This window comes from Harpia harpyja, chromosome 7 (assembly GCF_026419915.1).
Source record: "Harpia harpyja isolate bHarHar1 chromosome 7, bHarHar1 primary haplotype, whole genome shotgun sequence".
NCBI classification, from domain to species: domain Eukaryota; kingdom Metazoa; phylum Chordata; class Aves; order Accipitriformes; family Accipitridae; genus Harpia; species Harpia harpyja.
The window spans coordinates 8,479,652-8,502,540 of NC_068946.1; the positions used below are offsets into that span (position 1 = coordinate 8,479,652).

The 22,889-nt window shown below is 59.0% G+C and overlaps 3 protein-coding genes across 3 annotated transcripts; 2 read left to right on the top strand and 1 right to left on the bottom strand.

The window, feature by feature from the left end:
* The first annotated feature begins 458 nt into the window (after positions 1-458).
* Positions 459-13,426, top strand: EPHA2 (EPH receptor A2). The gene is given in 18 exon segments (XM_052793136.1): positions 459-1,378; positions 5,086-5,153; positions 5,798-6,461; positions 7,249-7,373; positions 7,375-7,405; positions 7,505-7,837; positions 7,948-8,072; positions 8,345-8,504; positions 8,615-8,714; positions 8,813-8,868; positions 8,946-9,071; positions 9,161-9,343; positions 9,649-9,710; positions 9,841-10,050; positions 10,135-10,284; positions 10,392-10,585; positions 11,824-11,979; positions 12,782-13,426. Coding segments are annotated over 18 exon segments (2,919 nt in total). The 5' UTR covers positions 459-1,308; the 3' UTR covers positions 12,888-13,426.
* Positions 13,427-15,267: 1,841 nt separating this feature from the next.
* Positions 15,268-20,153, bottom strand: CLCNKA (chloride voltage-gated channel Ka). Its single transcript, XM_052793359.1, has 19 exons — positions 19,725-20,153; positions 19,495-19,623; positions 19,242-19,370; positions 19,003-19,142; positions 18,804-18,881; positions 18,624-18,702; positions 18,427-18,552; positions 18,221-18,305; positions 18,037-18,138; positions 17,527-17,611; positions 17,262-17,438; positions 17,105-17,174; positions 16,669-16,779; positions 16,359-16,572; positions 16,130-16,263; positions 15,965-16,056; positions 15,801-15,884; positions 15,579-15,665; positions 15,268-15,479 (listed from the first exon to the last, which is right to left on the bottom strand). Exons 1-19 carry the CDS (start codon positions 19,831-19,833, stop codon positions 15,441-15,443), a joined length of 2,070 nt encoding a protein of 689 aa, XP_052649319.1. The 5' UTR covers positions 19,834-20,153; the 3' UTR covers positions 15,268-15,440.
* Positions 20,154-20,261: 108 nt separating this feature from the next.
* Positions 20,262-21,815, top strand: HSPB7 (heat shock protein family B (small) member 7). Its single transcript, XM_052793358.1, has 3 exons — positions 20,262-20,509; positions 20,750-20,883; positions 21,302-21,815. The coding sequence occupies exons 1-3, from the start codon at positions 20,383-20,385 to the stop codon at positions 21,485-21,487; spliced, it is 447 nt and encodes a 148-aa protein (XP_052649318.1). The 5' UTR covers positions 20,262-20,382; the 3' UTR covers positions 21,488-21,815.
* The last annotated feature ends 1,074 nt before the right edge of the window (positions 21,816-22,889 follow it).

The following is a 22,889-nucleotide window of genomic DNA, read 5'->3' on the forward strand; positions in this document are numbered from 1 at the left end:
GGGATTTGGGGTGCTATGGCTGATGCAGGATTTGGGGTGCTGAGGGTGCTGTAAATGGGGGATTTGGGGTGCTGGGGGATTTGGGGTGCTGGAGATGGGGGTGCTGCACAGATGCTGGGGGATTTGGGGTGCTGGGGGATTTGGGGTGCTGGGTGGTGCTGTAAATGTGGGATTGGGGTGCTGGGGGATTTGGGGTGCTTTGGGGTGCTATGGCTGATGCAGGATTTGGGGTGCTGTGGGATCATGGGGATGGGGGTGCTGGGTATTTGGGGTGCTGGGGGTGATGGAGATGGGGGTGCTGCACAGATGTGGGATTTTGGGTGCTGGGGGATTTGGGGTGCTGGGGAGTGCTATGGATGATGCAGGATTTAGGGTGCTGTGGGATCATGGGGTGGGGGTGCTAGGGGATTTGGGGTGCTGGGGGGGAAGTTGGGGTGCTGAGGCCCTATCCAGCCCCCCCAGGCTGGGCCCACCCTCCCCTCCCCAGCGCAGCAGAAAAGCGGCATTATTTTTAGGCCGGAAAAAGCCGATTTCTGGTCCGGCCTTTTTCCGGCCCAGAGGATGCGGGAAAGGGGGGGCCGGACAGAGCCCCCCCAAACCAGCAACACCCCCCTCTCCTCCCCGGTTACCCCCCCCCCACGCTGTCCGGGGCGGGGGGCGGGACGGAAGGAGCCTTGGGTGGACAGACAGAGGGACGGGGGGGGTGGTGGAGGGACGGACAGATAGACAGCACCCCAACTGATCCTCCCCCAGTCGTGCCCCCCCCCCAGTTTCTAACTGGTGGGCGGGGGGAGTGGCCGGTAGTAGCCGCTTGGCCCCGCCCCCTGCCGCCATTGGCTGTGGCCCCTCCCCTCCCTTCCCACGCCGCTTTATGAATGAAAGGTGGGGGGGGCTGGCGGGGGGCGCTTTAACCCCTTCGGGACCGGAGCTGGGGAGAGGACACGGTGGTGCGGGACGGATCCGGACCCACGCACCCAGCACCACGGGACGCATCCGGGCCCACGCACACACACCCCCCCCCCAAACCCCCGCCGCGGCTGTGCTCCCCCCGTGGGGGGTCCTAGACACCCCCCCACCCCCACCCCCCAACAAAACCTGCCCACTTCCCATCCGCAGGCTCGGACCCTCCCAGTCCCGTACTGGTGGGTACTGGGAGCAGCTCCTATCCCTTTAAGAGCGGGCGTGGCCGGGTGACATCACTCGGGACATGAATGAACAGGAGCGGGGTGCTCAGCCCCACACGCCCCACAGCGCTGGGTGCCGCCGGTTGTGGGGTGCACCCCGGGCCCCCCCCAAACCCCCCCCGCCATGGCGGGCACCCCCCCAGTCTTCACCCTCCTCTTCCTCACCGCCGTCACCCCCCTGGTAGCCGAGGAAGGTGAGCTCCGTGGGGTTTTTTTTTGGGGGGGGGCACCCCAAAAACCACTTATTGGGGTGCTTAGGGGGGTGGTGGTTGCTGGGTGGGCACTCAAAGGGGTGGGGTGGTTTTGGGGCAAGTTTGGGCAGGTTTGGGGGGGTGAGAGGTTGGGGGGGCTCCCCCAAAATAAAGGATGATGGGGGAGTGCCCACCCACCCCCAAAAAAAGGGGCGCCCATGGGTGCGGCGGTGAATCACCGGTTGCTGGAGCGCGTTTTGCAGGTGGGGAAGCTAAAACGGGGAGGGGGAGTTAAAAAGTGGGTGGAAAAGTTAGAAGGGGGGGGGGAAAGAAAGCTAAAATGGGAAGAAAAAGCTAAAATGGGGGGGGCTAAAATGGGGGGGAATGCTAAAATGGGGGGGGGAGCTAGAATGGAGGGAAAACCAAAAGTTTTGGGCAGCTTTTCCCATATAGAGTGTCCAGCTCATGCACCGGGGCCGGATCCTGCTGGGTGCCCCCCCAAAAAAAGTCCGACAGAGCGGTTAGGGAGGAGGGGATAAAAAAACCAAAACCCCAAAAAGGGGAAAATCACCCTAAAATGGAGTGTTTCCCATGGCCGGCAATGGGCCGGGCAGGATCTGGCCTGGAGAGCTGGAAAACAATGTCAGGAAAACCCCAAAAAATGCTGGGAAAAACAAGCAGCGTCCCGGCCTCCACCTCACAACCCTTCCCTGGCTCATTTTGGGCTCAGTTTGGAGAGGGGGTTTAAAAAAAAAGGGGGAAAGTCACTTTTTTTTAAACAGATATTTAATTTTTTAAAAACGGAGGTGTCTAAAAACTCCGTTCGAAAGGTTTAATCCGTCGCTTTTCGAGGGAAAGATGGAAGGATCCGGCCCCAAATGCAAATAAATCAGAGTCTGGGGAGTGCTTCGGGATGGAAAATACTCCCCTAAAAAAATAAAAATGGGGTAAAAAACCCTAGAATGAGTTTTTTTCAAGCGCTGGGGGGAAGGTGGAGGGGGGTGACCCCGTGACAGGGACCCCCAACCGCCCTGACGCGGCTGTGGGATTTAGGGTGCGTTCCCAAAGTGCCGATCCCTGGGAGGGATCCTTGGGGATATCAGAATTTTGGGGTCAAAAAAATGCAAAAAAGGGGAAAGTGTTGGGAGAGCAGTGGGATTGGGGGGGGGGGGGTTGGAGTGGGAGGTTGCTTCCCATCGTTTGGAAAGGGTGAAATCTGATGGAATGGGGAGGTTGGGGGGTGCTGGGTGCGCCGGTGGGATCCTGCACTGCCCCGCCTGAGGTTTGGGGTGTCCCCGAGGGCGGGGGGGGGGGGTAAGGGGGGAGGGGTGCATCCAGAGAGGGGGACGGGGATCGGGATGAGGATGAGGATGGGGATGGGATGGGGATTGGGATGGGGGTGGGGATAGGACAGGACAGGGATGGGGTTGAAAATGAAGTTGGGGATGGGGACAAGGCTGCAGCCAGGGATGGGACAGGGATGCAGAGGTGCAGGGCGGTGGTGATGATGGTGATGATGATGATGGTGGTGATGATGGTGATTGCAAAAGCAGTGCCGATGCAGATGGGGAGAGTGACAGCAACGGTGCAGGGGCTGCAGATGGTCGTGGGGATGGTGGTGCAGATGGCGACGGGTCTGCAGATGCAGGCAGGGATGGTGGTGGGGTTGGAGGTGGAGATGAAGATGGCAACATAGGTATGGATGAGGAAGGTGAGAATGTTGTAGGGGCTGCAGATGGTGATGGCGGTGGCCATGTTGATGATGGTGATGGCCGTGTTGATGCTGGAGATGGTGGTGGTGATGGCCATGTTGATGACGATGGCCATGTTGATGATGGTGCCGGAGGTGTTGATGGCGCTGGACATGGTGGTGGTGATGGCCATGCTGATGATGGCACCGGAGGTGTCGATGGTGCTGGAGATGGTGGTGGTGATGGCCATGGCCATGTTGATGATGGCAATGGAGACGTTGATGGTGGTGATGATGACGATGGTGATGGCAATAGCAATGGCAGAGGGGGTGCGGGTGGCACTGGGGATGGGGGTGCAGACGGCGATGGCACCGGAGGTGCCAATAGCACCAGTGGCCCCAGGCGTGGGTGCACCCTTGGGTGCTGCACCCCTTGACTCAACAGCCACAGCCCCAGGTTTCTTCCCTGACTCACTCCCGCCATGGCCCCGGGGGGGACACCCCACAGAGAACCCACCAGCTCAGCTCACGCGCCAGCCTTCTGCCGGCTTTCCGCTCTCCGAAGGCATGTGGGGGGATTTCCAGCCGCAGGAAAGCCGGGATATCCGCTCCGGCATCCTTCCTGACCCCGGGCACGGTGCGGGGGGACGATGGAACCACGTGTGCCTCCCTCCGACCAGGTTCTTGGGGTTCCCCCCCAGACTTTACCCTCTTGGGGCATGTCACAAGCTCACCTGTTCTCAGTGGAGGCGGTTAGCGGGGTCGGGGGGCAGGGGGGCATCCGTCCCTGAAACTCCCCCACCCCGTTGGGACCCATCCCGCCAGCGTGAACCCAGGCGTCCGGGCGCATTCCTGGGGGGTGATTCACCGAGGAGGGGGGGCCACCCGTCAGCGCTTCCCTCCCAGCCCTCGGCAGCCTCCTCTTCCTCTCCCGGGCGCTGGATCTGGCCACCGCCCTCGCTGGGGCGGCCGACATGCCTCAGCAGGTCTGCCCAGCCTCAGCACGGTGCAGAGCTCTGCCTCGGTTTCCCCTCTTTTGGCGGGGATGCCTGGGGGTCTTCTCGTGGGGGTCCCAGGGGAATCTGTTGGGACTGGGGGTATCCTTGGGTCCAAGGGACATCCGTGGGTCCTGGGGCTATCTGTGGGTCCCGGGAGTGTTTGCATATCCTGGGGACATCCGTGGGTCCTGGGGACATCCATGGGTCCCAGGGATATACACATGGGTCCTGAGGACGTCCATGGGTCCTGGGGGCATCCGTGGGTCCCAGAGACATCCGTGCATCCTGGGGGACATCCGTGCATCCAGGGGACATCCATGGGTCCTGGGGACATCTGTGGCTCCAGGGGATATCCGTGAGTCCCAGGGACATCCGTGGGTCCTGGGGGACATCCGTGCATCCAGGGGACATCCATGGGTCCTGGGGATATCCATGAGTCCCAGGGACATCTGTGGGTCCCAGAGACATCCATGGGTCCTGGGGGACATCTGTGAGTCCTAGGGACATCCATGGGTCCCAGGGACATCCATGAGTCTACGGGGTGTATTGGTGGCACCTGCAGGTCCCAGGGACATCCATGGGTCCCAGGGACATCCATGGGTCCTGGGGGACATCAGTGTGTCCTGGGGACATCCATGGGTCCTGGGGACATCTGTGTGTCTAAGGGGTGTATTGGTGGCACCTGCAGGTCCTGGGGACATCCATGGGTCCCAGGGACATCCATGGGTCCTGGGGGACATCGGTGTGTCCTGGGGACATCCATGGGTCCTGGGGACATCTGTGTGTCTAAGGGGTGTATTGGTGGCACCTGCAGGTCCTGGGGACATCCATGGGTCCCAGCGACATCCATGGGTCCTGGGGGGCATCTGTGAGTCCCAGGGACATCCATGGGTCCCAGAGACATCCATGGGTCTAAGGAGTGTATTGGTGGCACCTGCAGGTCCTGGGGCCATCTGTGGGTCCTGGTGGCATCTCCCAGGCTTCATGCTCACCCCAGTAACCCCCCTCTCCTCTCCCCACAGTGGTCCTGCTGGACTTCGCCAAAGCACAGGGAGAGCTGGGCTGGCTCACCCAGCCCTACGGCAAAGGGGTGAGCACCCACGGACCCAGGCATCCGGCCCTGCTGGCCAGCACTGCCCCGAGAGCCCACACCGGGGTTGGGGATGGGGACATCCGTGGGGATGGGGATTGGGACATCCATGGTGGAGCTCCATGGGGATGGGGATGGGGCCATCCATGGGGATGGGGGCATCCATTGGGATGAGGACCTCCATGGGGATGGGCATGGGGGCATCCGTGGGGATGCGGACCTCCATCGGGATGGGGACATCCATGGGGATGGGAACAGGGACCTCCAGGGGGTGGGGACCTCAGTGGGGATGGGGACCTCAGTGGGGATGGGGACCTGCATGGGGATGGGGACAGCCATGGAGATGGGGACTTCCATGGGAATGGGGGTGGAGTCACCCATGGAGATGGGGATATCCATGGGGATGGGGACCTCCATGGGGATGGGCATGGGGGCATCCATGGGGTTGGGGACATTCATTGGGATGGGGACCTCCATCGGGATAGGGTTGGAGACCTCCATGGGGACAGGGACACCCATGGGGAGGGAGGCAGGGACATCCACGGGGATGAAGACAAGTGCATCCATAGGGACCAGGGGCACCGCCCACCCTGCCTCAGTTTCCCCCCCCATAACCCCCATTTCTCTCTTTTGGGGGGGGACAGTGGGACCTGCTGCAGAACGTGCTGAACGACTCCTTGATCTACATCTACTCGGTGTGCAATGTGCTGGAGGGTGAGCAGGAGAACTGGCTACGCACCAACTGGATCTACCGTGGGGTGGCCCAACGCATCTTCATCGAACTCCAATTCACCGTCCGCGACTGCAACAGCTTCCCCACCGCCGGTGGCGGCTCTTGCAAGGAGACCTTCAACCTCTACTACGCCGAATCCGACGTGGATTACGGCACCAACTTCCAGAAGAGACAATTCAAGAAGATTGACACCATCGCTCCAGATGAAATCACTGTCCAGGATGATTTTGCTTCCCGGAATGTTAAACTCAACGTTGAGGTGCGATCGGTGGGACCTCTCCGTCGGAAAGGTTTTTACTTGGCTTTCCAGGATTTGGGAGCTTGCGTGGCATTGCTTTCCGTTCGGATTTATTACAAGAGATGCCCGGCTGTTTTACGGGGTATGGCTCACTTCCCCGAAACGGTGGCCGGCGTCGATTCGCAGACCTTGGCCAAGGTGCAGGGAACGTGCGTGGAGGAGGCAGTGGCCGACCAAGCTCCGGCGCTGCATTGCAACGCCGACGGCGAGTGGTTGGTACCCATCGGGGAGTGCCTGTGCCGGGCCGGCTACGAGAAAGTGGGAGAGAGTTGCAAAGGTAGCGCTTGGGGCTGGGGGGTAAATTGGGATGGGGGTGGAGGGGGCGTGAGGTGCTGTGGTTGGGGGGATTTTGGGGGGGCTGAGGGCACACCCGCTCAGTGCATGCCAGGAGATAGAAAGGGGTGGCGGAGAAATGAGGTGTTGGCTCCAAAATTCCTCATCCTGGATCCTCAACCTTGGGCATCACTAGTGCAGCAAGCGGGCAGGGCTCAGCTGGGAAAGGGGTGGGCTAGGGCCAGGGCGGGGGGCTCCAATAATAATAGAAGCTGGAAAAATAAAGTGAAATACCCTAAAATCCCCAATCTGGGTCAGAGAAATGAGGTGTTAGCCCCAAAATTCCCCATCCTGGATCCTCAACCTTGAGCATCACTAGTGCAGTGAGTGCAGCAGGGCTCAGCCAGGTGAGAGGTGGGCTGGGAGGGGGGGGTCCCGTCCCCCCTGTGGGGCACAAAACTGCAAAATAAGGTGAAATACCCTAAAATCCCCGCTCTGGGTTGGAGGAATGAGGTGGCAGCACCAAAACCCCCTGCCCTGGATTGTCACCCTTAAGCATCACTAGTGCAGCGAGCGTGGCAGGCCTCAGCCAGGAGATGGGCGAGCTGGGGTGGGGGTGGGGTCCCAATAATAAAGAAGCTGCAAAATAAGGTGAAATACCCTAAAATACCCACTCTAGGTGCTTGGGGAGGGTGTGATCCCCCCCCAAACCCGCCTGGGTGAGGATGCTGTGGGTAGAGAAGGGGTATTTGGGGTCTCACCGGTGTCATTGTGTGTGCGTGCCCCCCCAGCTTGTCCCCCCGGCTCCTTCAAGGCCACAGTGTCCCTGAGCAGCTGCCAGCCCTGCCCGCCCCACACCCTGCCCTCCCCTGCCGCCGCCGCTGCCTGCCCCTGCCAGGACGGCTTCTTCCGCGCCCCCCGCCGACCCCCCCGCCGACCCCTGCACCCGTAAGTTACCTTTTTGGGGGGGTGGCAACTGAGGCAACGTGTGGCCATCCTCCCCCTGACCCCCCTCTCTGCTCTCTGTCCCATGTCCCCTCTCCCCAGGTCCCCCCTCGCCCCCACAAGGCGTCACGGCCGTGGGGCTGGGGGCCACAGTGCAGCTACGTTGGTCACCCCCTGCCGACCCGGGTGGCCGTGGGGATGTCACCTACAGCATCACCTGCGAGCAGTGCTGGCCGGAGAGCGGGGAGTGCCGTCCCTGTGATGGGGGGGTCCGCTATTCGCAGCCCCCCCGGGGGTTGACAGGGACGGGGGTCACCGTCACCGACCTGGAGCCACATGTCAACTACACCTTCACCGTCGAAGCCCGGAACGGGGTGTCAACCTACAGCCATCACCGTAGCGTGGCCACCACCACCATCAGTGTCAACCAGACGGGTAAGGGGCCACCAGCATCTCCCACACCTTGCCTCCCCCACTGGGGACACCTCCGTGATGTCCCTGTCCCTCATGGGGACACCTCCGTGATATCCCTGTCCTCATGGCAGAGCCACCCCGAGTGACATCGGTGAGCCTGGATGGACGGACGGCCACCAGCTTGGTCCTCTCCTGGACGGTGCCACCGCGGCAGCAGAGTCGGGTCTGGAAGTACGAGGTCACCTACAGCAAGAAGGTCCGTCCCATGTCACAGCTTCAGCCCACCACTCCCAAATCCATCACCTCCACCCGTGCGTGTCCCCCATCCATCTCCCCCCCATCCTTGCCCCCATCCATGTCACCTCCATCTGTGTCACCCCTCCATCCGCGTCACCTCCATCCTTGCCCACATCCGTGTCACCTCCATCCATGTCACCCCTCTGTCTGTGTCACCTCCATCCATGTCATCTCCATCCTTGCCCCCACCCATCTCGCCCCCACCCATCTCACCCCCACCCATGTCCCCAGGTGGATGAGAACAGCTACTCGGTGCTGCGCTGCGAGGGCACCTCTGTCACCCTCCCCAAGTTGTCCCCTGCCACTGCCTATGTGGTGCGGGTCCAGGCGCTTACCCAGGATGGCCACGGTGCCTACAGCCCCCAGCACGAGTTCGAGACCCTGCCTGAGGGTGAGGATCCCGGGGATGGGGGAGAAGGGGGGGCAGGATTTTGGGGGGGATGGGGTCGAGGAGGTGCATGGTTCACCCCAACACCCCCCCTCCCTGAATCGTCCCCGCAGGCGCCGAGGCCATGGCATCCACCGCCGTCATCAGTGGCTCCGTTGCTGGTGTCTTCTTCGTCCTCCTCCTCTTGGCTGTTCTCCTCTACGTACTCCGGCGGTAAGGAGATATCCCCCCAAAACCCCAAAATACCGTTTTTCCACCACCAAAGATGGGCGAGGGGTGATTTTGGGGGGCAAAACGCTGCTTTTCCACAGGAGGAGGAGGTCACGGCCGCGCCAGTCCGCTGAGGATGTCTACTTCTCCAAGTCAGGTGAGCGATGGGACAGTGGAGTCAACGGGGATGGGTGGGGGGTGACATGGGTGCTGACCCCCCCTGGCACCCCACAGACCAGCTGAAGCCCCTCAAGACCTACGTTGACCCACACACCTATGAAGACCCCAACCAAGCCATGCTCAAGTTCACCACCGAGATCCCTCCATCCTCCATCACCCGCCAGAAGGTCATCGGTGCCGGTAGGTCCTCAGGTGGCTTCATCACTCCAAAGACACCCCAAAATTGAACCAGGGTGGGGGGTTAAACGTCCCCCCCTTCCTCCGAGCAGGTGAATTTGGGGAGGTCTACAAGGGCACCCTAAAGCGTGGTAAGAAGGAGGTGCCAGTGGCCATCAAGACCTTGAAGGTGGGCTACACGGAGAAGCAACGGGTGGACTTCTTGAGCGAAGCCACCATCATGGGCCAGTTCTGCCACCACAATATCATTCGCCTGGAAGGGGTCGTCTCCAAGTGTAAGTGTCCCCCATCCCCCCCCTCAAAAAAAACCAATTTCCCTGTGGAACACCCCAAAAAAATGCTAAATAAAAATAGGGTGTTTTGAGCAATGATGGGGGGGGTGTCTTTTGGGTTTTTTGGGGGGATTGGGGGTTGGGTTGGTTTTTTGGGGGGGGGATTTGTTGGGTTTTTTGCAGGGCTGGGAGCTTTTGGGGTTGGGTTTTTTGGGGGGGATGGGATTTGGGGGGGTGGGGGGATTTTGGGGGAGGGTTGGGGGGGTTGGGGGTTCTTTTGACTCATTTTGGATCTTTTTTTTATACAGACAAGCCCTTCATGATCATCACAGAGTACATGGAGAATGGCGCGCTGGATAAATTCCTACGGGTAGGTGAAGCATGGTGGCAACATGTCCCCCCACCCCGGGCAAGGATTACCGGGTGATGGAACCACCAAAACCCACCACGGGAGGTAGGACGAGAGGCAGATTCGAGGCCGGCTTCTCCCCTTTTCCCAGGAAAAAGAGGGGGAATTTGGCGTCATCCAGCTGGTGGGGATGTTGAGGGGCATTGCCGCCGGCATGAAGTACTTGGCCAACATGAATTACGTCCACCGGGATCTGGCCGCCCGGAACATCTTGGTGAACAGCAACCTGGTGTGCAAGGTGTCCGATTTTGGGCTTTCAAGGGTGTTGGAAGATGACCCCGAAGCCACCTACACCACCAGCGTAAGTGCCACCAAGGTGGGGTGGTTGGCCATGGTGGGGATGTGTTTTTGGGGGGGTGCAGGGTTGACCCCAGTGTTGCCACAGGGAGGGAAGATCCCCATCCGTTGGACGGCACCCGAAGCCATCTCCTACCGCAAGTTCACCTCCGCCAGCGACGTCTGGAGCTACGGCATTGTCATGTGGGAGGTGATGTCTTACGGCGAGCGACCGTACTGGGAGCTCTCAAACCACGAGGTGAGCAGCCACACTCCTCCACCACCAATTTTTGGGGGGGGGGGTTCTTGCAAAGGAACAGCTTTTTGGGGGAGGAGCACCACTCAACGTCCTTCTCCTCCTCGTAGGTGATGAAGGCCATCAACGAGGGCTTCCGCCTCCCCGCTCCCCTGGATTGTCCCTCCGCCATCTACCAGCTGATGATGCAATGCTGGCAGCAGGAGCGCAGCCGGCGCCCCAAGTTTGCCGATATCGTCAGCATCCTCGACAAGCTCATCCGTGCCCCCGAGTCCCTCAAGGCATTGGCGGACTTTGACCCCCGGTGAGCTACGGAGAGAGACGGGACGGGGCAAAGTGGAGGGGGGGGTAAGGAAGGGGGTTGCAATTTGCAGTATTGCACTCTTGCATGCTCATGTGCACCTTTGCTTTTTTTTTTTTGCATTGCTTTTTGCACCTTTGCAATTTTTTTGCATCATTTTTTGCAGGTTTGCATTCTTGCACTCCTTTTTGCATCTTGGCATTCTTGCATTGCTTTTTGCATCTCTGCATTTTTGTGTTGGTTTTTGCCTCTCTGCATTCTTGCACCTTTGCATTCTTGCATGCTCTTTTGCATCTTGGCATCCCTGCACTCCTTTTTTCGTCTTTGCATTTTTTCATTGGTTTTGGAGTTTTGCATTCTCGCATTGATTCTTGCACCTTTGCATTCTTGCATTGCTTTCTGCATCTCTGCGTTCTTGCACACTTCTTTGCATCTGTGCTTTTTTTTAATTGCTTTTGCTATTTTATATTCTTGCATTCTTTTCTACATCTTTTTTTTAATTGGTTTTGTATTCTTGCGCTCTTTTCCGCTTCTTTGCATCTGCGCATCTTAGCTTTTTTTTTCCCTTTGGCATTTTTGCATTGTTTCTTGCTTTTTAGCATCCTTGCCTCGTTTTTTGCATTTCCGCTTTTTGCATTACTCTTTGCACCTTCACATCTCTGCGTTCTTTTTTACAACTGGGCATTTTCGCATCGCCTCTCACCTTTTTTTTGCGCTATTTGTGTTATACTTTTGCTTTCCTGCGTTCTGTTTTGCATTGGGCTTTTGCCGTTACTTTTTGCATCTTTGCATTTGGGGGTTGTTTTAGGCATCTCCACAGCCTGACATTTAAGTGTTGCTTTTTTGCATGTGTGCTTTTTGGGTTTTTTGCCTCTCTAATTTTGCATCACTTTTTGCATCCTTCAATTTCTGCACCATTTCTTCCATCTTTCAATTTTTGCATTATTTTTGCATCCTTCCATTTCTGCATTACTTTTTGCATCCTTCCATTTTCGCATCACTTTTTGCATCTTTGCATTTCTGCATCTTTTTTTTTTTTTTGCATCGTTTCATTTCTGCGTTATTTTTTGCATCCTTCCATTTTCACGTTATTTTTTGCATCGTTGCATTTCTGCCTCATTTTCTGCATCCTTCCATGGTCACGCCTATTTTTGCACTCTCCCATTTCTGCGCCATTTTTGCATCCCCCTATTCCCGCCCCGTTTCTCATGCCCCCCCCACCCCGTGTGTCGCCCCCTCAGGGTGTCCATCCGCCTGCCCAGCACCAGTGGCTCGGAGGGCGTCCCCTTCCGCTCCGTCCCCGAGTGGCTGGAGTCCATCAGGATGCCCCAGTACACAGAGCACTTCATGGCCTCGGGCTACAGCACCATCGAGAAGGTCCTGCAGATGACCGCCGAGTGAGTCCCCATACTATCCCCATGCTGTCCCCATGGTGTCCTCATACTGTCCCCATGGTGTCCCCATGCTGTCCCCAGAACGTTCCCATACTGTATCCTTGGTGTCCCCATACTGTCCCCATGATATCCTCCTACTGTGTCCATGGTGTCCCCATGCTGTCCCCATACTGTATCCTTGGTGTCCCCATGGTTCTCCATACTGTCCCCATGGCATCTCCATGGTGTCTCCATGGTGTCCCTACGGTATCCTCGTACTGTTCCCATGGTGTCCCCATGCTGTCCCCACAGTATCCTCATACTGTCCCCGTGGTGTCCCCATACTGTCCCTATGGTCTCCCCATGCTGTCTCCTTGATATTCCCATGGTGTCCCCATACCATCCCCATGCTGTCCCTATGTGTGTCCCCTTGGTGTCCCCACACCATCCCCTCCAGCTCCCATGGGGACAGGGATGTGCTGGGAAAGGAAACCGCTTCCGTGGCGTTGGCGTTGTTGGCCCGAGGGGACGGGATAAAATTAGACATTCCCTGGCCAGGATCCGGCCGGAGAGGTCGGGATGAGCTGTGTCCAGCTTTCAGTCGCCTGGGAATGGCCCAGTTGTGGGGGGAGGCGGCGGTGACGGGTCCCCCAAAAGCAGGGAGGGGGGTTGGGACTGGATCCGGTCCCAGGGGATGCTCAGGGCTGGATCCATCCCTGGGGGATGCTCCTTCCCCACCAAACCCCATTCCCACCTGGACCCTTTTTAGGGTCTTTCCACCCCAATAATCCTTATATTTTATTTTCTCCACCCTGCTTATTTCCAGCGACATCAAGAAAATTGGGGTGCGTTTGCCAGGGCACCAGAAGCGCATCGCCTACAGCCTGCTGGGGCTGCAGGAGCAGGTCGGCGCTGGGGGGGTCCCCATTTAACCCTCCCCCTGCACTCCCCAAAATACTTGAAAGCAACCAAATGAAGACACCCCCCTCCCCCCCTCCTCCCTGAGGGGTTTATTTATTATTTCTATTATTATTAAGGGTTTTTTATAGTATTATTATTAATATTATCCCCGGGGTTGGGGATGAAATGGGTGTCACCCCCATCCTTCCCCCCCCCCCCCCAAAAAAAAAATATGAAAATTAAATTTCAAGCTCATTTTGGGCTAGAGGAGGTGTTGGGGGGGGTCCTCTTTTTTTTTCCCCCACATTTCAAGAAAAAAAAAAGGGGGGGCTCAGCCCCAAAACTGGCTTATTTTTGCTTTTTTCTCCCTATTTATTCCTCTCCCACCGGGTTTTTGAGTGGTTTTATTTTCCCCTTTAATGCTGATCTGCCAGTGTTACCTTTTCCTTTTATTTTTTAACCTAATTTATTCTATTTTTGTATATTTATTGCGAGGAAGCAAAGGTCGTGTCAGATTCGGGAGAGCAAAAAGGGGAAAAATTAAGAAGAAAAAAAAAACCCGGATCCCTTTATTTTTCATGGATTTTCAGGGGTTTGGGGGATTTTCATGGGGTTTTGATTTGAATAAAAATGTGCTTTTTTGTTTTCTACAATATTGTTGTTTCTCACTGGCTTGCAGTGATTGCAGGAATTTGGGGGGCAGAGAGGGATGGGGGGCTTTTCCCCCTGGTTTTAAGGGGTTTTAAAGGAGTTTTAAGGACTTTTTAAAGAGTTTAAGGGGTTTTAAGGCAGTTTAGGGGCTTGTTAGGGGGGTTTAAAAGGTTTTTTAAGGGGTTTTAAGGTTTTTTTTAAAGGGGTTTTTTTAAGGGGGTTTTTGAGGGGTTGCACACACCTCAAGGAACGTTTCCCATCCGGGGCCTCTTTTCCTCGGCAAAACCCACGAGGAATTTGGCCTTTTTATCACCCGCCGCTCCCCCAAAGCCAAACCCAAGCCACAGCAGCAGCGGGGCCGGCTGCCCGGTGCCTGCAAATAACTGGGTAGAAAAAAGCCGGAAAAAGGGGTTTTTTTCTGCCCAAAACCATAAAAAACGGGGCGGGGGGGTGGCGGTTTAGAGGGGACGAGCATCTTGCTGCAAAAGCTGCCGTTTGGGTGGTTTTCACCCTGTTTTGGGGCGTTCAGGCATGTGGATGCCCTATGCATGACACGAGTTTGCCGGTCTCAGCCCTGCCACCGCCCTCAGTCCCAGCTCAAAGTCCAGCAGCGCCCAGTGAGGAACTGCCGAGATGGGGCGGGGGGGGACACACCGGATTTGGGTGCGCGGCAGCACCTTATCTCTGTTTGCCTATGGCGGGGCCGGATGAGGGTGATGGGGAAACTGAGGCATGGGGTAAGCAGGGCACCCCTGCGGCTGCCATCCCAGTGCCTGGCTCGGTTCCAGCAAACTCCTGGCCCAATCCCCATGGGAGCAGGCATGGGGTGACAGCCAGGGAAGGGGATATGGGTGCTGTGGGTGCTACAGTCCCCGTGAACGGGGCATGAGTGAGCATCCTCCCCAAGTGACGTGGGTGTTGTGGTCTCACCACCCTAGGAGCACCCTCACCCCACCAAGCACCCTCCATGGGCAATGTGGGTGCTGTGGACCCCCGCCCCATGGTCCCCTCACCCCACTGAGCCCCTACCATGGGTGATACGGGTGCTGTGGTCCCCATACCCCACTGAGCATCCTTCCAAGTGATGTGGGTGCTGTGGTCCCATCACCTACAAGCACCCTCACCCCACTGAGCACCCTCCATGGAGCACATGGGTGCTGCAGCCCGTCCCTGCTCCCAGCAGCCTCACCCCCACCCCAGCACCCATCCCAGCACCCATCCCAGTGCCTCTCCCATCGCCTGCCCCGCTTTTGGGGTGTCTCCCTGGCGCTGACCCCGCTTCACCTCTCCTCCGGCTGAGCCCGGGCATGCCCGCCTCACCCAACCTGCCCCGCCGTGCTTAATTACCCAGGCAGGTTTAATTACATCTTCGTTAGCGTCCGCCGCACCCTCCGCTCCCCCCAAAAACGCTGTGCCCCAGTTTGGGGGGGGGGGCACCAAAAAGCCGAGGGGGAGGCTCAGTCGTCCCCCCCCCCCCCATTTCCCCCAGGATCTTGGGTTCACAAAACACCTGCCACTCTTATTAATTGCAATAATTAAGGATAATTATGTGCCAGTAATTATAGGGGGCGGGGTCTGTGGGGGGAATGGTCGCAGAGACTGGGGCACTTTGGTGCATGTCCTGGGGCTGGGTGCAGGTTTGAGGTGATTTGGGGGCTTTGAGCGCTGCTGTGGGGTATGGGGGGCGGTGACCCCCCCAAAATGAATGTTGTGGGGTGGGAGGAGGAGGAGGAGGAAGAAGAGGAAGCATTGATGGATTGATATATTTAATGCAAAAGCATACTTTGCTGGAGAACCGCTCCCCCCCAGCCCGGATGCCTGGGTTCCCCCAGGGAGGGGGGGGGGACCCACATCACCTGCGGGGGGGTCAGGACCCCCAGTCTTGCCATGGGTGACATCCCTGGGGAGGGGTCCCTTGAGGTCCCCAAAAGTCATCACTTGGGGTTGGCGAGCTCCTCGATCGCTCTTCGCAGCTGCAAGGGGACAGAGGAGGTGGGATGGGGGCTTGTCCCCTCCTTGTCCCCCCACTTATCCCCCCCCTTTGTCACCCCCTTGTCCGTCCCCCCCCTCACCTCCACCCGGCTGACGGCTCCCACCAGCTCCCCGAAGCGAGTGACGAAGATGCGCTGCAGCTTCAGCAGCTCAAAAAGGTGATGGGCCTTGGGGAGGTGACAATGGGGATGCGTGGGGACAAAGCCACCCCTGCCGCGTCCCCTCACCGTGACACAGAATTGGGGGTGGGTTGGTGGGTCCCAGCCCCCTCAGGACATGTGTGTCTCCCCCTCCACCCAAACCTGGTGGAGGGAGGTCCATGGCGAGAGCTGGAGCATGATGGGCTCGATGGCACAGTTGTCCCCAAGCGTCCCCATGGTGGTCAGCTTGGGGAAGATGATGTGTTAATTTTTGGGTGGAAAAACAGCTTTTTTGGGTGCAGTGGGGCGCTCACCCCCCCATTTACCTTCTCCCCTGAGGGTGCCTGGGGATGCTTGTGGCTCTGGAGGAAGGCGACCAGCTGGGCTCTGCTGACGGTACCCACCAGCGTGGGTGACCCTGGAGGACAGGGACAAGCCTGGTGATGTCCCCCCCCGGTCACAGTGACCCCTCCCCATACCCCATATCCCACCTGCACTCTCCACCACGGGGTATTCGGCATTGACGGAGGCATCCAAGGCCACCAGCACCTCCTCGAAGCCACCACCCTTGGCCAAGGCCACCACCCGGCGCTCCATGAACTCTTCCACCACCACTTGGTAGGAGCTGGTGACCCATAAAACCCCCAAATTTCCATAATTTCACAGCAAATAACCCCCAAATATGGGGTTATTGGCGGGGGGGAGGAGGGAGAGCCTTACGCCATGTGCCGGCTGCGGATGCGGGGTAGGTAGGGCAGCTTCTTGACGATGATGGTGCCGTCGTAGAAGGATGGTTGATGCTTTTGGGTGATGGCATTAGCCACCAGCACAGCCAGGACAACGGGGAGGACGTGGCCCAGGTGACCAGTGGCCTCACACACCAGCAAAGCCGTGGAGATGGCGTGGGTCACCGAGCCCGAAAAGGCAGCTGCGCCTGTCATGGAGACCCAGGGAGGAGGGGGGAGGTCAGTGTATGGGTGGTGGGTGTCCTCCACCCATAGGTAGGTGTCCCTCCTCCCCACCAACTCACCGGCCAGGGCGTAGCCGCCGGGGATGACGGGGTGTGGGTCCCCCTCTGAACGGAGGCCCTGGGGGAAGAGCAGGGCCACCGTCTCCCCCAGCAAGCGCCCGATGGTGGCTCCTAAAATGGGGAGGGGGGGGGGCGGGGGGGGGGGAGACCCCAGCCCCCCCCCCCCCCAAAATGGTGCAGCTGGAGGTGACGACCCTCCTGCGGCTCCCCTAGGGCTGGACGCAGCCCCCCCTGAGACTGAATGTGGACCCCCCCCTCGCTCCTGGGGCTGGAGGCAACCCCTGCACCCCCACCTCCAAGGGCTGGATGCCCCCCCTTTACCCCACCCCCCCAAGGGCTGGATGGACCCCTAGAGCTGGCCGCCCCCCCCCATTCAGCCCCCCTCCAGGGCTGGCTGCCCCCTCCTTGGTCCAGGCCAGCAGATGCCCAGACTCACCGTAGATGAAGATGGGCATGAAGTAACCGGCGGGCAGGGGCAGGGTGGTGGCCAGGATCAGCATCCAGAACTGGCGGGGGGGGAATCATTCCCATGGGGACACCATCTCGGGGAGGGGACACATAGGGACTGGGGTGGGGGGGGGGGGCACAGCTACCTTCATCAGCAGGAAGAAGGCCAAGGTGCCAAAGATGGTGGCAGAGGGGTGGTACCACTCCTGCCAGAGCCCCCGAGGGTCCACACCGGGGGGGTCGGCCACCGAGGAGGCGTTGGGGACCAGCACACCCCACGTACGGTTGTCGAAGAGGGAGGTGAGATACTCCTTCATGGTGAGCTGGAAGGACAGACAGACGGACATCCTGAGCACCTGCTGGGACGTGCTGGGGTGCCCTGGGGAGCCCTGTGCCCGCCCCCCCACTCACCCTGGAGGCCATCAGCTGCCCCAGCCCGGGCGGGAAGGTGATGGAGGCGAGGAGCAGCACCACCAGCACCGTGTAGACGGGCTTGCTGGAGGGGGGGAGAGGTGGGGCTGGGGGCTGTGGGGACAGACGGACGCACGGGGTACATGGGGTGGGCCCATGGATGACCGGGGGAGTGGTGGGTGGAACGGACATATGGATGCCCAGGGTGCATGGGGTGGACACACGGACGCCCAGGGTGCATGGGGTGGATGTGCAGGGTGCCTGGAGTGGACATACGGAGATGCAGGGTGCACAGGGCGGACACACGGACACCCAAGGTGCATGGGGTGGACGCACAGACACTCGAGGGTGCTTGGGGTTGATGCACAGGGTGGACATGTGGACGCCCGGGGTGCCTGAGGTGGAGGTGCAGTGTGCGCAGGGTGCGTGGCGGGGGACACACGGACACGCAGGGTGGACACACGGACACATAGGGTGCAGGGTGCAGACAGACAGACGCCTGGTACGAACTCGGTGGCCAGCAGCTTGGCTGTGAGCCGGTTCTCCTTGACGGCTGCCAGCAACCAGCGCTGGCAGAAGAGGTAGGCGCAGCCCACGAGCCCACAGACAGCCCTGCAGAGGAGAGGGCACGCAAGGGTACAGGCAAGGGTACAGGCAGGGGTACAGGCAGGGGTACAGGCAGGGCTCTCCTTACCCCAAAATTGCAAAAAAGAAAGTCTCCAGCAGGTCAAAGGGGAAATCAATCTTGAGGTCGCTCTTAAAAACAGCGGCAATGGTATCTGGGGGAGGGGTGGTAGAGGAATGAGTGCATGGTTTTGGGGGTGGGCACCCCAAAAATGCTACAGGGCCCCCCCCGGGGGGGGTAAAGGGGAAGGGCCGCATCCTCCCGCCCTGCCTTGCCTTGTTCACTGTTGAAGACAGCGAGGAGGCGAAACACGAAGGCGCCACAGGTCGCGGCAAAAAAGCCCCGCCAGTAATCCCGCACGGCGAAGTGGGAGGCCATCACCTCGATGCTGAAAAGCACCCCTGGAAAAATGAGGGGGGGGCTTTAGGGGGAGGTTTGGGGGTCCCCAGGGTGGGGGGGGGGGGGTCCTCACCACTGATGGGTGCTCCGAAAACCGTGGCCACCCCGACGGCTTGTGCTGCCACCAGCATCTCGTTCTGCTTGAATTTGTTCTGCCGGGGGGGGGGGGGGGGGGGGTGTTAGTCATAACCCCAATTTTGGGGGGGTAAAATAAAATACCACCTAATTTTCAGGGGGGGGACGACATCCCCACCTCGTACTCCCTCGTGACTGAGGTCCGCATCTTCCCCAAATACGCCGCAGCCATGGCGGAGAGGTGGACGAAGGGACCCTGGGTGCCAAGCGGGGGGGACACGGCGCTGAGCGTTCCCCCCCCGCCACCACCACCTAAGCACCAAGCAAAACCACCAGCGATGCCGAGAACCGGGGATGGTGGGAGATCGATCCCTTACCACTTTGCCGAGGAAAACGGTGCTGCCGGACGCCAGGGTGCAGGTCAACCCCACCACCTTGGCTCCGAAATTTTGGATGGCCAGGTAGTCCTCCAGCACCACGCCAGTCAGGATGGTCTTCAGCTCCGGAATGCCAGAGCCTGGGGGGGGGGAATCCAAATTTTAGGGGTCCCCCCGCTACGGGGGTGGGGAGGGGGGAGTTTTGGGGAGCAAGGGAGGTTGGGGTGCAGCCGGTTCACCTCCCGAGTATGGGGTGATGCTTTGGGAGAAGCCGGTGGAGAAGGCCGCCAGTGCCATGGGGTACATGGTCCACGAGAGGTACTTGAGCACCAAGATGTCACCGACCTCTTGGTAAAGCCACCGGTGGGCTGGAAAAGAAGTGACAGGAGGGGAGAAGCACACACCCCCCCTAAAAAAGACACCCCCCCATCCTTGGTGAACCCCCAAATGCCATGTGAAGCCCCCCCCTCCCCACGGGACCCCCTCATTTACCCTCGTAGAGCCTGGCAACGAGGAGGTCCATCACGAAGCTGATGGTGGCCATGAGGACCCCCAGGATGAAGAGGAAATACCAATCCTCCCCGACACGGAAAAGCTGTTGCTTCACCCACTCCAGGCACCCTGCAGGGCGGTGGGAGGGGGCAACGGGGTGCTGACCCCCCCAAAAAAACACCCCCCACCGCCCAAGATCCCCCTGCTTTGGGTGTGGGGAGGTGTCTCACCTTGGAGCCTCCTCCGGGCTTTGGGGCAGGGTCTCCAGCTCTTCTCTGACACCAGTACCCTCTCCTCCTCCTTCTCCCCTGGCAGCCCCCCAGGGACAGGGCGCTCCATCCCAGGGATGTTTTGGGGGACGGGACCCCCCCTTTTTTTGGCACCCCCCTCACCAGTCCTCCTGCCTCAGCCTCCGCTGCTGGACTGAGTTTGCAAATGAGCTCATTAAAAACGACCTTGACAAAGCCGACGGACCCGCTCGGGCCGGAGCAAGCCGGGTTTCCCCCCCCTCCACCCCTGCCACCTCCAAGCTCCCAGTCCCCAAGTACATCCCGGGGCAGGGAGTATTTAATAAGTATTTTAATTAATTATCATTATTATTCCTTAATAATAGGCAGGAACGCCGGCATCGCATTCCACGTCGTTGCGGGGGGGGGGGGGGACAGAGAGGGGAAATTTTCCACCGTCTCCGGCGCAAGACCTAAATTTAGCCCGTTTTACGAGAGGTCTGGCAGGCGGCCGGGAGCCTTAACGAGGCTTTAAAAAGCTCGTCAAGCCACCCCCCCCGAAATAACCAGCCTTCGCCAGGAGGAGGACGAAGAAGGGGGCTTCACTATTCCTCCCCAGCGGGAGCTGGGGGTCAGAGGTGGTGGTGAGGGGAAGCAGTGGATGAACGTGAAATCCTCGGCTGCTTTCCGATCGGAGCGCAGCTTTCACCGGTCGGCGTCACCCGCCGGCACCATGGAGCTTTTTGGGAGCTTTGTCCGGCCCCGTGGCGAGACCTTGGGGTTCCCAGGTGAGTTTGGGGGAGGGGGGCACCCTGTTTTTAGGGTTGGGAGAGATAGCAAAGCGGGAAGTCGGTGGTGCTTCTTCCCCCCCAGCACTGGTCCTGGGGGGTTTGGGCAACAGCCATAGCTGTGGGAGAGGCGTTTAGGGGGGACCCCTGCCGAAATAGGGCTGTGACCCTGAGAGGTGTCTAGGGAGGGGACTCCCACTGAACCGTGGCTGTCACCCCCCCCCCCCCCGTCTCCGGCAGCTCGGCCCGGCAACACCGGCACGGTGAAGACTTTGGGTAACACCTATCAGTTCACAGTGGATGTCAGTGACTTCGCCCCTGAGGACATCATCGTCACCACCTCCAACAACCAGATCGAGGTGCACGCTGAGAAGGTGGGTGCTCCCTCCCTTCCCCACTCACCCCCAAAGTGTGGGGGATCCCAAAATCCTCAACCAGGGGGATCCCCCAACTCCCACCTGACTTCCTAATGGCTCCGGCCATAACCCCAGTGGGGTTTAATTCACCATTTCCTTGTCTTTTCACCCTGTATTTTGCAAGAGTGAAGCCCACGAGACCCAACAAACTTTTGCCCTGTAATCACCCTCCTCCTGGGGAGGGTGGCAACAGAAAAAAAAGCACCTTTGTCCTCCCGCTGATGTCACCCACATCCCACCTGTCCCCTTGGGGAGATCAATATTACCACCACACACAAGGCACGACCGCCAGCCTCACCCAAGGGCAGGGAACAATGAGCCCCTGTTCCGCTTACACCCGAAAATCACCTCTTTTCACCCATTTTTTTTTTCCCAGCTGGCCACAGACGGCACCGTCATGAACACCTTCACCCATAAATGCCAGCTGCCTGAAGATGTGGACCCCACGTCAGTGTCATCCTCGCTGGGGGATGATGGCACATTGACCATCCGGGCTCAGCGACAGCCCGCCAAACACACCGAACACGTCCAGCAAACCTTCCGGACTGAGATCAAGATCTGAGGGATCAGGGGTCCCTTTTCCCCCCACCTCCCTCGTTAATTATTTGGGTGATTTGGGAAGAAGGTGGGACGTGGGGTAGGGGACGGGAACACTCCCCCGTGAAGGGGGAGCTGAGGGGCCAGCGTGGAGAGACGCATCCCATTACCCACTGGAGAAACTCTGGAGGGGAGTCCTGGCTCCGGCAATTTTTAGCCAGTGAGGGTTGATGGGGAAGATCTGGTGTGCCAAGAGCCCTGCTGGGAGCGAGAAGCGAGGTTCCCTTCCCTGACCCTCTGCTGGAGGTTGTCTCTGTATATACAGCTTGTGATAAATTATTGAGAACGCCTGACCACTGCTTCCTCTGTTTTTTAATGTTTTCTTGATGCTTTTCCCCCCAAAAGGGCTGTGGGGTCAGCCTCAAGGGGTGTCTCAGTAAAGGGTACCACTAGCGATTCCTCCTTCCCAACAAAACCATGGGTGAGGAGCCGCCCCGGTTCCCCTCTGGTGCCCATGGCCCCATTTATTTCCAGCCCAGGGTGACTCATTTCTTCCCCGCTGCTCTATTTCTGAGCCATTCCCTCAGCTGTTCGGCCGTCAGCCCACCTGGAAGGTCACCAAATCCTCCTCCTCCCCTCGCCCACCCACACCCGTTGCCTTCGGGGAAGCCCTGAGCAGTGGCAGGAGCTGGGATGATGGTCCCAGCCTGCCTGTCAAACCGGCTTCTTTTGGGGGACCAAAAAGCTCCCCCGAATCCCCCCCCAAGGGCCTGGCTCCATCTCCCTGTGTGTACAAACAACAGCGAGGCGCCCGTTCAGGGCGAGCGGCTGTTTATAGCTACGACACGCCGTCCAGCTCGTGTTGCTGCTCAAGCTTTGAGGTCAACTCGTCCCCGCTTGTCCCCTAACGATTCATGACTTGCATTAACACACCTGCAGTGTCAGGGATGCACACAACCACACACGGCTCTTCCACCGTCTCCTCTCGGGTGGTTTGTCTATTGGCACTGCTGCTCACTCAGGGGACTCTCTACCGCAAGACCCTGTGAGGAAAAATGTTTCAAAGTTATTTAAAAAGCTCTTTAATGACTGTAAAAGCCCCCAGCACGGGTTAGGAAATTGGAGCTATGGAGGCGGGGAGCAGCGGCAATGCCCTGTCGTTGATCCTCTGCGATAAGATGTGTCTGCTCTGCTCCAAAATGCCACCCCTGGGTGCCCAGGGCACCCCAGCACCCAGCGAGCCACAGGCTGCGGTCACCGATTGCCATCTAGTGGTGACAGGCTGGCGGGTGGCTCTCACCCACGAAGCTCCAGCAAAAGGAGAAAAAACCAAACCCAACCTTTTTCTCCCCAAAGCCAGCTTGTTTTGCACAAGGGAGATTTCCCAGCCAGGGAGCGGGCAACGGGACAGCTCAGAGCCCCAGCAC